Genomic DNA, 17221 nt, shown 5'->3' on the forward strand with positions numbered 1-17221 from the left:
AACTGCTTAGCTATGCAAATGCTGCCACTGAATATCGGGCTGGTATCTGCATAACAATTTTCTCTCTCCCGAGTCCTCTCCCGCCTCCTAAGGAAGTTCTTCTCCTTCCTAGCTTCATCACCCTCCCCTATACCATGCCATTACCACCTTCCGAAATGCTCCTCCAGCTCTCAAGGGGGGGGGGGGGGCACATCCTTTTACTGGTGATCCAATTGGGGGGGGGGGGTGATCAAGGCAAGAGTGAATGCCGGTTGCTTCTGCCCCTAGTGGCAGTTCCTTCAATATGTTACAGCAGCTCATGGTAGTACACAAGTGCAAGAGGTCGCAGAAGCCATACTGAAAGAGCTGCCACTAGGGGCAGCTATTTGCATGCATTGCCCCCATTATATGCAAATAGATTTCATGCATATTCAATGCCAAAATCAAGAAAACCTGACTGGGCACCTGTGGTTTAGTCATTGTGCTATTCATTTATATGTATATGTGTGAACATAGATTGATTTTGGTCAAAGCTTTAATATTTGCTGATTAACCAAATTAAAGTAGTCTGGTGCCAGATTCATAAGTGCTTTTGAAAATCTGACTGAGTGATTTTTACAGAGAAAGATTTTTGTGGCTTACATGAAAATGTTTTTTCTTTGTAATTTTTTATTTTGCAGGTTTTGATGCAGATCAAAACGATACAATTCAACAGCAAAAACTTGACAAGGGCATTTATGGTAACTTTAACTCCATTATATTGTAATATATCTAGTAACACTTTAATGCGGGAAGAAAAAGCATATTTACCAACTGTGATTACATTAGTGCTGGGTTAGAGAGGGGAGGCAGAGAGAAACAGATGGAGAAAATAGAATAAAGCAAATTAGAAAGTAGCAGAAAAAAGGGAACATAGATGGCTTTTGAATGTATCTTTCTATCTGGCTTTTTATGTCCTTTCTATAGAACAGTTTGCTTAGGGGGCTCAGAAACAGAGCAGCACACATGTACCCTGGGCCCCCGAGCCCTGACCCGCCTCCATTTATTTACTTCTTTATTTCCACTTGTATTTCTTTTATTATAAAATTCAAAACAAACAACAAAGATTACCATACTAGTGCCAGTGTACAGTTTTAGTTCTATGCAAGCCTCAAATATCTTTGAACAAATCCCCCCTTCCTTCCCTTCTCACCTATTGCCCAGGACTTTAACTCTGAACCCTTTCCATACGTATATAAAAGTATTCAAATGCATTGTAAAGCAGTAATTCTATCCAAAACATAAGTCTATATTAATAACCAAGTTTGCAACTCCTCTCAACTGCTTCACTTTATATCATCCAACTTTAACCCATATGTATATATAAACAACCAAATCTGTATCTCCTCTGGTATGTTCCACTCCATTTTTGTTAATTTGTAACAAAACAACAAGGCAAGCGGTTCACCAAAGAATCCAACATGGAACTAAAGAAGATCGGCAGACAATATATCATGGCGTAGTATACAGACCCCCAAGACATCAGGATGACCTAGATATGGAATTAATCGGAGATATAGAGAATATCACCTTGCGTGGGGACACAGTATTGGTAGGTGACTTCAACATGCCTGATGTGGATTGGGTCACACTTTCCTCTGCTTCCGGCAGCAGCAGGAAGCTATTAAACTCTTTGAATGGAGCAAGACTCAGGCAACTGGTGTTGGAACCAACAAGGGATCAGGTAATACTGGACCTGATATTTACCAATGGAGAAAGTGTCACAGAGGTGGGTGACACATTGGCCTCCAGTGACTACAACATGATATGGTTCAATCTCAGGAAAGGTTTCACTAAATCTACCACACTGACCAAGGTCCTCAAATTCAAAGACACAAACTTCCAAGACATGGGAGACTTCGTTCACCAGGCGCTACAAAGCCAAGCAGAAACCGACAACGTGGAAGAAATGTGGTCGACTTTGAAAGCCACCATACAGGAAGCAACAAACCGCTATGTTAAATCAGTAAGTAAACGGAGTAGGAACAACAAGCCACAGTGGTTCTCTGTGGAGATCTCGGACCTCATCAAGGAGAAGAAAAAAGCATTCATCTCTTACAAACAATTAGGGAAACAGGACTCTAGAGTAGAATATCTGGCCAAATCAAAAGCAGTCAAAACAGCAGTTAGGGAAGCCAAATTCCACATGGAGGAGTCTCTAGCAAAGAACATCCAGAAAGGAGATAAATCTTTCTTCAGGTATATCAGTGACAGAAATAAGAACTCAGGCGGGATAGTACATCTCAGAAAACCAGACGGAGACTACGTAGAAACGGACTCGGGAAAAGCCCAACTGTTAAATGAATACTTCTGCTCAGTCTTCACTCGCGAGGCGCCGGGACTCGGCCCTCAGCTACAGACAAGGGTTGAATCAATTGACCCGTTTAGTAATTTCGAGTTTACATCCAGCAGCGTCTACTGCGAGCTGTCAAAAATCAAAGTTAACAAGGCAATGGGGCCTGACAATCTACACCCCGGCGTGCTCAGGGAGTTGTGTGATTTCTTGATGGAACCGTTATCCACGCTCTTCAATTTCTCCCTTAGTACAGGTAACGTCCCGATGGACTGGAAGACGGCTAACGTCATTCCACTCCACAAGAAAGGCTCCAAGATGGAGACAGCATACTACAGACCAGTGAGTCTCACATCAATAGTGAGCAAACTAATGGAAACTCTAATCAAACGCCAATTGGATACGATCATGAACGAGGAGAATCTACGGGATCCCCGTCAACATGGATTTACTAAGGGGAGATCCTGCCAATCCAACCTGATCAGCTTCTTTGACTGGGTGACGAGGAAGCTGGATGTTGGAGAGTCCCTGGACATCGTTTACTTGGACTTCAGCAAAGCATTCGATAGCATACCACACTGCAGGTTGCTGAGCAAGATGAGTTCTATAGGATTGGGTGACACATTGACCAAATGGATTGGGAACTGGCTTGGAGGTAGGCTTCAGAGGGTAGTGGTGAACGGCACCCCCTCCGAAATGTCGGAGGTGATAAGTGGAGTGCTGCAGGGCTCCGTCCTGGGCCCGATCCTGTTCAACATCTATATAAGAGACTTGGCAGAAGGGCTGCGAGGTAAAATAACATTATTCGCCGATGACGCCAAACTAAGCAATGTAGTGAGCAAAAGCACAACAGACAAAAATTCAATGCCAGACAACATGATGCACGATCTACTTCTACTGGAGCGCTGGTCTAGGTCCTGGCAACTCAGTTTCAATGCCCCAAAATGCAAAGGCATGCACCTGGGCAGCCAAAATCCATGCAAGACTTACACCCTTAATGGCGAGATCCTAACAGAACTGAAGCAGAACGAGACTTAGGGGTGATAGTCAGTGAAGACATGAAGACTGCAAATCAAGTGGAGCAAGCTTCTTCCAAAGCAAGGCAAATCATAGGTTGCATACGCAGGAGTTTCGTCAGCCTTAAACCTGAAGTCATTATGCCATTGTATAGATCCATGGTGAGACCACACCTGGAGTACTGTGTGCAATTCTGGAGGCCGCATTACCGTAAGGATGTGCTGAGACTAGAATCGGTCCAGAGAATGGCCACCCGGATGGTCTCGGGACTCAAGGATCTCCCTTACGAGGAGCGGCTAGGGAAGTTACAGCTCTACTCACTCGAGGAACGTAGAGAGAGGGGAGACATGATCGAGACATTCAAGTATCTCACGGGCCGCATCGAGGTGGAAGAAGATATCTTCTTTTTCAAGGGTCCCTCGGCAACAAGGGGGCATCCGTGGAAAATCAGGGGCGGGAAACTGCACGGTGACACTAGGAAGTTCTTCACTGAAAGGGTGGTTGATCGCTGGAATAGTCTTCTACTTCAGGTCATTGAGGCCAGCGGCGTTCCTGATTTTAAAGCCAAATGGGATAGACATGTGGGATCTATTCACAGAGATAGGTAGGGAGGGTTATTGGGGTGGGCAGACTAGATGGGCCGTGGCCCTTATCTGCCGTCTATTTCTATGTAATAAGGAGATTCAAATCAGGTTTGTTCAAGGTGCTCCCAGGAACCATGCCTGATGCATTTCGCCAAACAAGGCTGGTCAGTGCTAACAGAAAAAAACATGTCTTTCATGCACACAGGAACAGAACCACCCTCACCCAGTATGGAATAAGTAATCACAAACTAAACCCCACCCTCCCTTTTTACAAAAGCACGGAAGAGATTTTTAGCGCTGGCTGGCGGGCTGAATGTTCTGCGCTGTTCTGACGATCATAGGAATTCTGTGACCATCGGAGCAGTGCAGAGTATTCAGCATGCTGACTTGTGTTACAAACTGAAGGAACGGTACAGTTTAGGGGGTGAAGAAACAGTGGTGTATATTCCCCAATACTGAATAAAATATAAAGAGGTCAAACCCTCTTTCCTTAGATCAGTAAAGTATACTGCTGCTACAGTATCCTGTCCTGACCTGAGGAAGGAGAATTTGGTCTCTGAAAGTTAGTAAAAAATGTATTAAAATTAGTCCAATAAAAGGATCACCATTTCTACTTCTAAACATTTATTAACACAGCTACAATACTACTTTATCCTAAAGCAAAAAAAAATAATTTTTTTCCTACCTTTGTCATATGGTTTCTGCTTTCCTCATCTTCTTGTCATTCATTTCCTTTCATCTGCCCCTTCCAAAAAATATCTACCTCCCTTTGCCATCTCTCCTCCTGCTCCCCCCACCCTTGGTCTGCATCCATCATTTTCCCTCTGTTCCCCTCATGGTTTGGCATCTCTCTCCTGCCATCTATCCTTCTCTCCCCCCTGTGGGTTTTAGCATCTCTCTCTTCTCATTTCCTCCACTCAGGTCTGATATCTCTGTCTCCTTCCCTGTTTTTTGGCAACCCTCCTCTCTCTTCCCTTTTCTTCTCTGGTCTTCCTTCTCTATTTTCTGCCTCCATCTAAATTAAATTCTTTCTTGCTATTCAGTCCACAGTTTCCCTTTTTCATTGTGTCTACTCACAGCTTGCAACCCCTTTCCTTCACTCCTCCACTATCTCACTAACTCTATCTTATTTCCCCCATCCAGCATATGCCCCATATCCAGCATATGGGAAAGCAGCAGCAGTGGTGAGAAGGTGAGGGCCCCTCACCTTCTCACCACTGTTGCTTTCCCATATGCGCCTGAAGCTGATGGCACAAGTTCTCCCCACTTCCATCATCTGCCCCCTTCTCTCTCTCTCTTCTTCCCACTTCCATCATTTGCCCCTTATCTTTCTCTCTTCTCCTACTTCCATCATCTGCCCCTTCTCTCTCTCTCTCTACCCCAGGCAATTCCATCAAGTTATCCTGCCCCCCTCAGTGAATTGCCTGGGGTGGAGGGAGAGAGAGTTGGGGGCAGATGATGGAAGTGGGGAGAACTTGTATCGTCAGCATCAGGCACATGTGGGAAAGCAGCAGCAGCAGCAGCAGCGATAGCGGTAAGGAGGTGAGGGGCTAGAGGCTATCTTCCTCTCATTCATCTCCTTGCAACCTCCGTCCCTTGGTATTTCCCATGATTTCGACAACTTCCAGCATATTCCCTCCCTCCATTCTTGTAGCCCAGCATTTCCTCTCCATCTCTCATGGTCAGATATTTCCCTGTCCTTTTTCATTCACTATCTTCGATCTCATCTCTCTGTCCTCCTATATCTCATCCATAATCAATCATCTCACAACCTCTCTCTCCTCTCTCCCTCAGGATCCAAGATTGCTTCCGCTCTCCTTCCTGCTGTTCTCTCCCCCTGTCACCCTATGATCCAGCCCCCCTCTCACCCTTGTCCAACATTTCCCCTTCTCTCCCTCCTTCTCATCCCCTGCTCCAACATACCGTATTTCTTGTTCTTCCCGACTATCCTTCCATCTAGCATCTTCATCTCCCCAGGCCTGCGACTTCGACTCATTTACTGCTTTCTCTTTCTTTCCCGCCGCTGCTGAAGCCTGTAAACAAATTTAACACATGCCACGGGGCTCTAACAGTGTGCATGCTGCTGACGGCTTCCCTCCTCCTTCCTCTCCCCTCTTGACGTACCTTCCCATTTCGTTGATGGAGAAGGAGGAGGGAATCTGGCAGCGCACGCACACTGTTAGAGCCTCGCAGCGTGTGTTAAATTTGTTTAAAGGCTTTGGCAGCGGCGGGAGAGAGAGAGAGAGAGAGAGAGAGAGAGAGAGCAGTCACTGGACCTGTTTCCGTCGATGGGGGGGGGGGGGACCGATGTTGCTGATTGATGATGGGTGGGAGCCCCTTACTGTGTGAAAAAAATTTTGAGTGGTCTCCTTCAACAGGCCCCCCTGACCATTTTGGGTCCTACTTAGGCACGTACCTACTGGGCCTATCCTTTAATCCGGCCCTGCTCAGAAATGCTAACCAATCCCAATGGGTGGCAGGAATAGGATTGCCAACTGGCGTCAGATTCTCAATACAGGCTAAGTCAACCCTTGTTTCCCATTGCTATTAAGGACTTATAGTATTGTTTTTTAAGAAGGAATATAAATAGGGACATCAGAAAATGTAGAAAAAATAAAATTTTCTTGAACTAAAAAGAAAATGTAGAAAAATCAGACGAGGAAGTTAGGAAAACCTGGATTAGAGTCAACAGAATTTACATCAAAAAGATAAGAGAGGAAAAGAGAGAATTCCTTTCTAACAAGGTCATTGAAACCAAGGAGCTCCACCAAAACACTATGGGGCTCATAATCAAAATTAAACACGTCTAAAATCCTGCCCAAGTTGGCGATTGGATGACCTAAAAGGCAGGTCATCCAAGTGCCGATAATCAAACAGACTTTCTGGACATGTTGCGGTACTTTTTATGCTTCTGAATGTTCCTGTGCACCTAGAGCTGAAAGGGGCATATCTGGAGGAGTGGTTAGGGCAGTATGTGGGCAGGATGGGGGCCGACCTAGACTTAGTCGTCCTAAAGCGATAATCGAATGTTTTGTTAGACATCCTGGATGAAACTTAAACGTTGTGAGTTAGACAATGTAAAAACAGGTATAAGTGCCTAAAAGCTATCCAAAGTGACCAGATAACCACTGCAGAGACAAAAAATAAAGACCCACACACACTCCCCCAGTATTCACTGACCCCCTCACACCCCTATAAAGATCAAAATAAAAAAGTACTTACATGTCTCCAGAACATCAGCACCTAGTATTGGAAAGCCACAGGTGTCTTAAATAGCCTAGGAGGTGGGCTAGTGAATCATAGAGAGGAGGACCCAGGCCCATAAGCCACTCTAACCACTACATTTATGGTGGAACACGTCAACCTCCCCCCCAAACCCCACTCTACTGCTATATAGGTGCCACCTGCAACCATAAGGGTTATTGGGGTTATAAACAGGTGGGTATAGTGGGCTTTGGGGGTATTTTGAGGAGCTCACCATAACCTATAAGGAAGTTCTGGATCTGGCACCCTTTTTGTGAAGTTCACAGCAGTGCCCTCTAAGGTGCACCACTGCTCTGTTGTCATGTCTGGGTGACATGGCCCTTCCCATGTCTAAATGGTCTTGTTCTGGGCATTTGGGACTAGGACAAAATTTTGGTCAAAAATGTGATATAAACATAGATGTCCTGGCAATCTGGACAAACAATAGCCTAGATGTCCAGATAGACAATTTTTGAAAAAAAAAAAAAAAATATTGTTGATGTATTTTTTGAAAATGGATATTTTCCCACTGCTGACTTTGGGCATCTAGTGCCATATGCCCAAATCAGACAGAGATATGTTTTGATTATGCCCCTCTATGCCAAGTAGTATATGGTTTACTGGGAAAAACTCCCCAGAAAGCAACTATCATCAAATGCAACCTAACTAGTAAAGATTTCAGCAATCTTTTCCACAGAGAAAATTAAGAAAATCCAGTCTGACAACGGAATAATTAGCAACAAACATATCAATAGACATACATATGAGGGAAACAGGAGACTCAATGGAAGAATTTGAACCAATCACAGAAATCTAAGTAAAGAAACTTCTGAGAAGAGTGAAACCTGGCCCACCCATGTCCAAAATACCTAATGAGAGATCTTTTGTAAGAATAAGAATAAGAAAGCAAGCATCGCAAAATATGTGGGGTAGTGAAAGTGGATAAAGCCCTGAAGAAATGGTTTGATACCGTGAAATGTTGGCTATTGCTTTGTATCACTGATACCTACATATTTTAAAAAGCTGCTAATAATCTTAGTCCTGCTAGAGTAGTGGCAGAAGCACATTCACTTCGGAAGTTTTTTTGGCCAATGATGTGGGTGGAGATGGTTTGAGCTTCGGCTCTGCCTTAATAATACCTGAGGCCTTTTTCTTCCGTTGTGTTAGTGTTTTTAGCTTGTAAGTGGAGTATTTCTATTTATTTATTTATTTATATTTATTGACCCACTTCCACGATTACAAATAGATTAGTATATTCTACACATATAGCATATACATAAAATGAATCAGGCATAAAAACAAATCTTTCAATCCTTTTTCATACTGAACCCAAACTTAGACATGTTGATCCAAATTCAACGCATTGTGAACTCTACACTATGGCAAACTCTACTGGGTCAGAGGGCTAAAACCATATCTGAATAATCAAGCAATGGGCAATGTAGTAATATCCCTGGTACTCTCTATTTTGGACTACTGCAATGCAATCCTGTGAGGCGTTCCTAACATAGAAACATAGAAAAAGTACATGATCAAACAGATAGAGATAGTACATGATCAAACAGATAGAGATAGTACAGAATGCAGCAGCAAGATTTCTGCTGGGAAAATTGAAACATACAAGTGTCACTCCGATTCTGAAAGAATTACACTGGCTCCCTATTGAAAGTAGAGTGAAATTCAAGATCATGTTGTTGACACAAAATTGTTCATCTTTCAGAACTGCATTACTTAGCAACCAGTCTAAACACCTATACTACAGCACGCACACTTCGCTCGAGTCAAGAATACTTGTTGGAAATACCATCTTTCAAAGACATCAAATACAAAAGTGTCAGGAAAATAATGTTCTCCGTGGTGGCTCCAATGTAATGGAATTCTCTACCAAAGGAATTAAAACTAGAAAAAGATACCAAAAAGTTCAAGAAAGAAATAAAGAACTTCCTTTTTGCAGACTACTGTAATATAAAAATCATCCAGGAGGGGTAATTAATATGATGGAATTAGCTCACTACTTCACAGGTCATTCATAATAAGATGAAGCAGGATATACAAAGGAAGTTTCAATTATAATACATTTAAATGGCAACTAAAAGTTTTAATATTTATATTTATAGAGGATAATTATATAAATAAGTATAATGAAGAGATATAGGATTATAGTATTCTTTATTGTTGAGTCAATCAAAGCATAGACTAGATAAATGATTTATACATGGACATCTCAGCAATCTAATTTTGTATGTAACACCATTACTAAGCTATTTTATCATAACTCCAGCAGTGTTGTGTTACTATTTGACTATAGTTCATATATTGTACCATCATTACTGAAGTTAATGTTCATATTTCCATCAAAGCTGCTCATGTAAATCACTCTGAATTAACTTCATAGTCATTAGTTAGCAGTATAGAAGCTTTAAATAAACAATAAACTACAGCTCCCTGCATATAGCAGGGTAAAACAAGGACTGGATCATACTATTCTGGAAAAATGGAATTAGTTGGTGCCCTTAGGAAAATTGTCTTCAGTTTCACTGCTTTAATGGTGAAATCCAAAAAACAAAAAAGTGGAATTATTACTGTGTGTTAAGATTCTTTTTTGGATTTTACACTTTGGTGGTATCTCTTCCTTTTTTGAATATTCACTGCATTAATGGTGGTCAATGTGTCTTGCTTCCTGGGCTGAAGCATAAGGACATAAGAATTGCCATACTTGGACCGAACAAAGGTCCATCAAGCACAGCATCTTGTTTCCAACAGTGGCCAACCCAGGTCTCAAGTACCTAGCTAGATCCCAAGTAGTAAAACAGATTTTATGCTGCTTCCCCAGGCCATCTCATTAATGACCTATGGTCTTCTCTTTAGGAAATTATCCAAACCTTTTTTAAACCCTGCTAAGCTAATTTTTACCACATTCTCTGGCAATGAATTCCAGCGTTTAATTGTACACTGAGTGAAGAAATATTTCTCTGGTTTGTTTTAAATCTATTACTTAGTAGCTTCATCGCATGCCCCCTAGTCCTAGTATTTTTGGAAAGAGTGAGCAAGCAATTCACATCTACCCTTTCCACTTCACTCAGTATTTTATAGACCTCTATCATATCACCCCTGATGCTGTCTCTTCTCCAAGCCAAAGAGCCCTAGTCACTTTAGCCTTTCCTCAGAGGGAAATCATCCCATCCCTTTTATCATTTTTGTTGCCCTTTTCTAATTCTGCTACAAATATTTTGAGATACAGAAACCAGAATGGCACACAGTAATCGAGGAACAGCCATACCATAGAGTGATACAAGGGCATTATAACATTTCATCTCTGTTTTCCATTCTGTTCCGGATAATTCCTAACATTCGATTTGCTTCTTTAACCACCGCTACACATTGGAGCATGGGTTCCTAAGTAGCCTCAACGATAACACCTAGATCCTTTTGTTAGGCAGTGACTCCTAATGTAGAATGCTGCATTACGTAGGTATAGTTCAGGTTCCTCTTTCCTACATGCATCAGTTTGCACTTGTTCATATTAAATGTCATCTGACATTTTAAACATAGAAACATGATGGTAGATAAAGGCCAAATGGCCCAGCCAGTCTGCCCATCCACAGTAACCATTATCTCTTCCACTTTCTAAGAGATCCCAAGTTACTATCCCAGGCTTTCTTGAAATCAGACGCAGTCTCTATCTCGCCACCTCTGCTGGGAGACTGTTCCACACATCTACCACCCTTTCTGTAAAAAAGTATTTCCTTAGAATACTCCTGAGCCTAGCACCTGTTAACTTCTTCCTATGCCCTCTCATTCCAGAGCTTCCTTTCAAATGAAAGAGACTCAATTCATGTGCATTTACACCACATAGGTATTTAAATGTCTCTATCACATCTCTCCTCTCCAGCCTTTCCTCCAAAGTATATAGATTGAGATCTTTAAGTCTGTCCCCATACGCCTTATGACAAAGACCACGCACCATTTTAATAGCCTTCCTCTGGAACTACTCATTCCTTTTTATATCTTTTTGAAGGTGCAGTCTCCAGAATTATTTACAATATTGTAAATAAGGACTCACCAGAGTCTTATACAGGGGCATCAGTACCTCATTTTTCCTACTGGCCATACCTCTCCCTATGTAACCTAGTATCTTTCTAGCTTTCACCGTCACCTTTTCAACCTGTTTGGTCACCTTAAGATCAGCACATACAATCACACCAAAGTCCTGCTCTTCTGTCGTGCACTTAAGTTCTTCACCCCCTAAACTGTACCGTTCCCTTGGGTTTTTGCAGCCCAAATGCATGACCTTGCATATCTTAGCATTAAATTTTAGCTGCCAAATTTAAGACCATTCTTCAAGCTTTGCCAGGTCTTTCTCCATGTTATTCACACCATCCTGGGTGTCTACTCTATTGTAAATTTTGGTATCATCTGCAAAGAGGCAAATCTTACCCAATAGCCCTATAGCAATATTTTGATGCCCAGTTTCAGTCTCACAAGGTCCTCTTGCAGTTTTTCACAAAGTTTCCCTCTGGACCCTTGAAAGAGTAGAGTGAAAATGTAAATGGCAAAGTCCACAATCCATACTCTCTTATGAGGCCCCCCAAAAAGCTGTTAAGGTACTGGGGGGGAGGGGGTTGTGTGGATTTGATCCCATGACTTGTACAAGATAGAAGAAGTGCCTTTAACCACAGAGCCACAGGTGCTTCCTTTTAAGTAGGGATTCCTATTATTTTTTAGTGACATGCTGCCATCTAGGTGTATATTGATGATGTCACAATGATGTCCACTTGCTCTGAACCACAGCCATTGTGAGTAGGGTATTTCTTTTTATTTTCTTAATCTTTTGGAAATGAAGATTAGTATGCAATATATACTGTATATATATTTCATGTGCTTTGCTTGAATAATGCATTTTTAAACATCTTTTTCTATTATTATCAAATAGAAGTCCTCTTTACCCCCCCAAATAAAAGGTTTAGTATGCAATATATATATTTTCTTCATGTGCTATGTTTAAGTAATGCATTATTAAACATATTTTGACCTTTATATCAAACTGGAGTACCTCTTTGGCCCCAAAAATAAAGCCCTGTTCACCTAAATGTGAATGCCTCCATCATGCCTAAGTGACGCTTAAGTTGCATCCACCTAACTCACGCCTACCTAATATCCAACTCATGCTCAAAAGTAAACCTGCTTTTGCAACGCCTACATTTTAGATGTTAGGTAGACACGTTAGGACACTGAGTTGCTTGCGATTCTCTCTATATATGGACGTGTTGGAGCATTTAGCCCCCGGGGTCACGGTAGAAACCACTATCCTTGTGACCCTGGACAAGTCACTTATTCCAGTGAAAAACTCCAAATCCACAAACTCAAGGGATCAACCACCCTTGAAAAAAATCAATATAGCCCTTCCTATATAAGAAGTTGCTTAAACCATCATTGTCTCACAAATCATTGCAGAAGTATACACTGAAAAATTCATAAATCAATGAAGATTTGTGAGGATTTTATTAATGGAGGAGGAAAAAGCCTCAGACTTATGCCTGCCGCTGCAATTTAGCATACAACCAAGCTATCAGAACTACCTCATCGGTATGAAAAACCACCTCCTCCATCCAATCCTCCAAATTCTTTTATAATTTTTTGTTTTTTAATTATTTTTTTTAAATATTGAAATGCAATCAAAACTCCACAAAGTTGAGCACCAAACGTCTAGTACTTCTAGTATATCAGCTGTGTCAGGGTGCGACTATAAAATCGCTTCCTGCTAGTGTATTCAAACTGCTTTCGGATGTGTGCTGATGTGAAATGTTGAAACCTTAATGTTCTAATATTTCTACCACTTATCTCGTAACATTGTAACTCCGCGTTCAACAAATCTTCTCCCCTCACAGTCGCTCTGTATTAAACGGCCTAACACTGCCGCTATAGGCAAATCTCCTCAACCAAAGCCGTCGAAGGCCAGCCAGAAGCTGCGTCAGGGCATCCAAAGCTGTACTAAAAGATAGTGAAGTAAAGGCTGCTTTGTTTACCTCATTGGAATAACTACAAGACGGCATTGTATCTTCCAAACCAGACAATATTCGTTTATTGTTAGTATAAAAACTTACAGTATTACAGCAGCAGAGACATATCAGAAAAATGTATTGTCAGTTCAGAATATGCAATGGAGAGAAGAACTTGCACCCATATGCTTAGCAGGGGGCTAGCAGATCCCCGTAGCATAAGTAAGTGAATCTCTTTGGCTTTACCTAGAATGCACATGTTTTTTATACAGAGAAATTCTTCCTTTGTTCCAAAAAGTACATCCCCAAATTCTGGTTATGTAATTCCCCATTGGTACATAAAATAATGTATACCTAACTCCTCCTCTCAGTCCACGCCTCTCTCACCTCCACCCCCCCTCCCCAGTAGAGGGGGGCCTTGCAGAAACAGAGAACTCTTGGTGAACTTTCTTTCTCCAGCGCTGAGATCACTTTATCACTTTGTAGATGCTAATTAGTGGTTTTACAATTCTGTGCATCTTCGGGATAGTGTCCTTGTATGCTGAAAGTTGGCAAAGGTGACCTTTCAACAATCCAGCTGCTTGGTTCCCATAACTTGGTTCAGAGACAGGGAGCAAATGTTTTGGTACCAAGTTCTCTCATCTTGCTACACCCACATCGTCCTGCAGGGATCCTTGCTCATTATAAAAGTTTTATGGCTTTCCAGGGTGCCTGGCATATGAAGTCATACAGCACTGATAACAGTTCAGCAGAACCTTGGAGAAATATCCTCCCAGCAGAGAATGGAGACAAAAACGTTGTAGTAGAGGTCAGCTGGGTTAGCATTGCAAAGGCTGCAGGTGTTTACAGACAGCAAGGTACAGGCTGGGCCTGGCTATGGGAAAATATAGGTCTGTAGTGACCAGCATATACAAGTGAGGCCAGTATGTCCAGTTGAATCATCTGTATGTCCAGGTTATCCATGTCAATAGAAAGCAGAAATGCAAACACAAAGTCATAAACTTAACTTAAAACATCCTAAAACTCCTTACAATTAGGAAAAAGCATTTGTACTTACTCCGGCACTTTAACTCCTTGCTCATTGGCATTTGCAAAGATAGCTACCTCGGGCTTTTGACATCATGATGACAACACTGCATAACCAATCACAGAACTACTCCATATCTCATCTTTAATAGGCTACCAAACTTAGAACTGGCTAAACAATCAATATGTTGCTCAAATATCACTAATCACCAACTATTCAGGAGTATAAACCTAAAGCTGGGAGTACTTACTAAAACACCATTCTATGGCTTTATTTATATTTTTGTTTTAATTTTATACCAGCAACTCACCGGATGAAAAACTAAAGGAAAAGGTGCCAATCGATCCTTGCGTTTAATCCATGGGGTTCCTCTGACCCAAGGCGAAAAATCCATTCTTGCTCTCGCTTTAATAACGTTCTACTTCTGTCATGTATATATTCAGGAATGTAGTCAACAATACAACATTTCAAAGAAGAGAGATTATGGTTCTGCTGTCTGCAGTGTTCCACCAGTGGTTCCTTTAACCTGTCACAGTTAATGGTACTCTTGTGTTCTCCAAAGCGGGTCCTAAACTGATGGGTCGTTTGCCCCACATAAAGCTTTGGGCATGGACACAAAACTATGTATACCACAAAACTACATGTTGTTTGAAATTCCAAAAAGAACCTTTCTCTTGTTAGCGGATGTTCAAAAAAAAAAAAAAATTGAGCTAATTCTAGAGTATAGTCACAAGTCAAACAAGTTCCACATTTCCTGTGTCCTCCTTCCACTATCTGTGTGGCCTTCTGCTCTGTATCTGCACTGCACCAAATCTCTTTGAAGGGTGAATTTTTTCAAAGGTGGTGGAGAGTCAAGTCACTTAATCCCCCAGTGCCCCAGGTACATTAGATAGAGTCTGCATAGAATTGTAGGATATGTGGAATATAAATAAAATAAAACAAATTATTTATTTTTACCATGGCCAACATGTTCTACTCCTAACATCAGCTGATGCTTGTATGTGTAAAAATTCCACAAATAATAAAAAAAAATATTCCTCAATAGAAACTGTTTTAAAAATAAATTAATAACAAGTGAACAGCATTTCTCTAGGCTACATTCATACCATCAGAGCTTTCATACTTCACGTTTACTCATGTGTGTGCAGATATCTCCTTGCTCATCCCACAAACACAGGAGAGCCCGATATAGTAACAAGAGTCTCCCGGTCGAAGCAGTCCTCCAGGGAGTTCCATTTATAAAAGATGCATTGATAAAGTTTTGCTTTGCAGACTATGTGTTTATTGATGCCACTGAGACTTGAGAAAGTTCATATAGAAGGATTCTAAGATGCAGAGCCAATTAATTTGAATGAAAGTGCACAATGGGTGTCAGCAGCCAAGAAGATTTATATCTACATCACATCCATGCTATTTTAACACAGTGGTATAATAATGAATATCCTAAATGAGAACTCAGCAAGTGACTTTTTTGTGTTTATTTTAGCTTATCCATGGGATAGAACTAATTTGAAATCCTTATCAGTTGACCTGAAGAAGCTGGAGAAACTGGATGGCTATGCTTCAAAGGTACACTTTGATTTCTCTGTCACGCTAAATTATAATTCTAGTGTAATGCCAAGTCTGAGCTGGCATTAGGTTTCCAGTGGTAAGAGTAGGGTTTGTTTGTGTGCTCGTCTCTGAGCATTGGGAGGGCATAGCAAATTACCTCATTAACATTCATTTGACTACATTTAAATACAATTTGCGGCTATCTATGGTGCACACGTGTCCTGCATTAAAGCCCTCTGAGCCTTCTGAGCAGATTAATGCTGGTGCTAGTCCAGGGCTAATTGGTTCTGATCATGAGCCCCTAAAAGAGGCAGCACTGATAGGCTGAACCTGAAAAATGGTTTGAGAGCCTAGGGGTGGCACATGTAGATGCAGAGAAAGAGGAAAGGAGGCATCTCCTTGTGGTAGGCTGAGCAAACAAGAGAAACAGCACTGGTAGGCTGAGCCTGGAAGAGAGGTGGAGTTTTTATAAACAACTAGTGCTTTGAAACCAGAGAGGGGGCATTGGTAGGAGAGAATCTTCAGTGGTACATACTTAGGGGCAAATTCTATAAACGGTGACCCGATTGTAGGTGGCGGTAGGTATGTCTAACCATCCAATCAGGACACACGTAAGAATAAATACCCTGAGGCAGGCAGCCTATATTGTAGGGAGGTGCTTAATGCTGCCTAAGCTCACTCAAGGCTAGGCGTTGACATGGTTTTGCCCAGAAGTGGCCTTAGGCAAGCTTCTGCGGCCCTAGGTATCTCCCTAGAGCCATGACAGGCATCTGAAATGTAGGCCAGGAAAAGCTGGTCTACATTTAAAATAGAATCCCCAAAGCCCCCCCCTCCACCCCCGAATGCTGTGGCAGGAGGAGTGCTGAATTCCTCCTGCTGCCACCACCCTGATACATTCCCTGCAGGAGGGATGCCCAATCCCTCCCGCTGCCACACCTCGAGACATCCCCTGGCAGGAGGGATGCCTAGTCCCTCCTGCCTCCACCCCTGAAAACATCCCATGGCAGGAAGAATGCTCATTCCCTCCTAGTGGAAACCTCCCTTCCCCCTGAGACATGCCCAGTCCTTCCTGCCGGAACCCCCACCCCTACCTACTCTGAGACATCACCTGGCAGGAGGGATACCCAGTTCCTCCTGCCAGAAACCTCCCAAAGGCATGTCCCACCCAGATCCTACAGTGCCTATTTTTTGTTGGCTGGCCGGAGGGATGCTTATTTCCTCCAGCCGGCAGGCCCGCCTCCAGAGAATGGCAGGCCTTCCCCTTACCAATGCATCAAATAAACTGAACTTGAACCTGCCACTAGCTGTACAGGTCATGACCTTCTGACACAGGAAGTTTACATTGAGGGGGTATGACTGTCAGAGCTAGAAGTGACACGCACAGGAAACTGGTTCCACACTTATACTGTGCATTGCCCAGACAACCAGAATAATTCCAATTAGCTCTGGTGGTATAGGAAAAATTCATTATTCCAACATCAAAGAATCA

The 17221-nt window shown here is 42.2% G+C and overlaps 1 protein-coding gene across 1 annotated transcript in view; it reads left to right on the plus strand.

The window, feature by feature from the left end:
* The window catches only part of KY (kyphoscoliosis peptidase), a gene marked incomplete at its 5' end in the record, with an annotated part of 88674 nt that overhangs the window by 17657 nt on the left and 53796 nt on the right, over positions 1–17221 (plus strand). Inside the window, 2 exons of the mRNA XM_033957768.1 lie at positions 660–719; positions 15668–15750. Of these exons, the coding sequence (XP_033813659.1) occupies positions 660–719; positions 15668–15750 (143 nt within the window). The remainder of the gene's footprint in view (positions 1–659; positions 720–15667; positions 15751–17221) is intronic.

Source organism: Geotrypetes seraphini, chromosome 9 (genome assembly GCF_902459505.1).
Source record: "Geotrypetes seraphini chromosome 9, aGeoSer1.1, whole genome shotgun sequence".
Taxonomy (NCBI): Eukaryota; Metazoa; Chordata; class Amphibia; order Gymnophiona; family Dermophiidae; genus Geotrypetes; species Geotrypetes seraphini.